This window comes from Odontomachus brunneus, unplaced genomic scaffold (assembly GCF_010583005.1).
Source record: "Odontomachus brunneus isolate Ranch 3 - 2012 unplaced genomic scaffold, Obru_v1 Obru_scaffold_515, whole genome shotgun sequence".
NCBI lineage: Eukaryota > Metazoa > Arthropoda > Insecta > Hymenoptera > Formicidae > Odontomachus > Odontomachus brunneus.
In genome coordinates, this window is record NW_022639965.1 from 1 (window position 1) to 466 (window position 466).

The 466-nt window shown below is 47.0% G+C and overlaps 1 protein-coding gene across 1 annotated transcript; it reads right to left on the reverse strand.

Moving 5' to 3' along the window:
* Nucleotides 1-29: 29 nt before the first annotated feature.
* LOC116853733 (skin secretory protein xP2-like) lies at nt 30-409 on the reverse strand (the record flags this gene model as incomplete). Its single annotated transcript, XM_032834913.1, has 2 exons — nt 386-409; nt 30-314 (listed from the first exon to the last, which is right to left on the reverse strand). Coding segments are annotated over exons 1-2 (309 nt in total), but the record flags the coding sequence as incomplete, so codon positions are not given.
* Between the last annotated feature and the right edge of the window lie 57 nt (nt 410-466).

Consider the following 466-nt stretch of genomic DNA (forward strand, 5'->3'; position numbering starts at 1 on the left):
ACAGCGGGAGCTGGAGGATCAGCAGGAACGGGAGCTGGAAGGCCAGCAGGAACGAGAGCTGGAGGGCTAGCAGGAATAGAAGCTGGAGGGCCAGCGGGAACGGAAGCTGGAGGATCAGCGGGAACGTGAGCTGGAAGGCCAGCGGAAGCGAAAGCTGAGGCGTCAGCAGGAGCGGGAGCTGGAGGGCCAGCAGGAACGGGAGCTGGACGGCCACCGGGAATGGGAGCTGGAGCAGCAGCGGGAGCGGGAACAATTTTATTCCCCTTATTTGGATCTTCTATTTCCATTTCAAGTAATTCTTCCTCTAGGCTAAACTATAAAAATAATATATATTATAATATATAATAATGAGATAATATATATATATAAAAGAAAATTATCTTACGTCGTCCTCGTCGATTACGTTCATTATAGCACAATGACGAATAAATGAATAGTCGACCGTTTTTGTTTTATATTCAACATA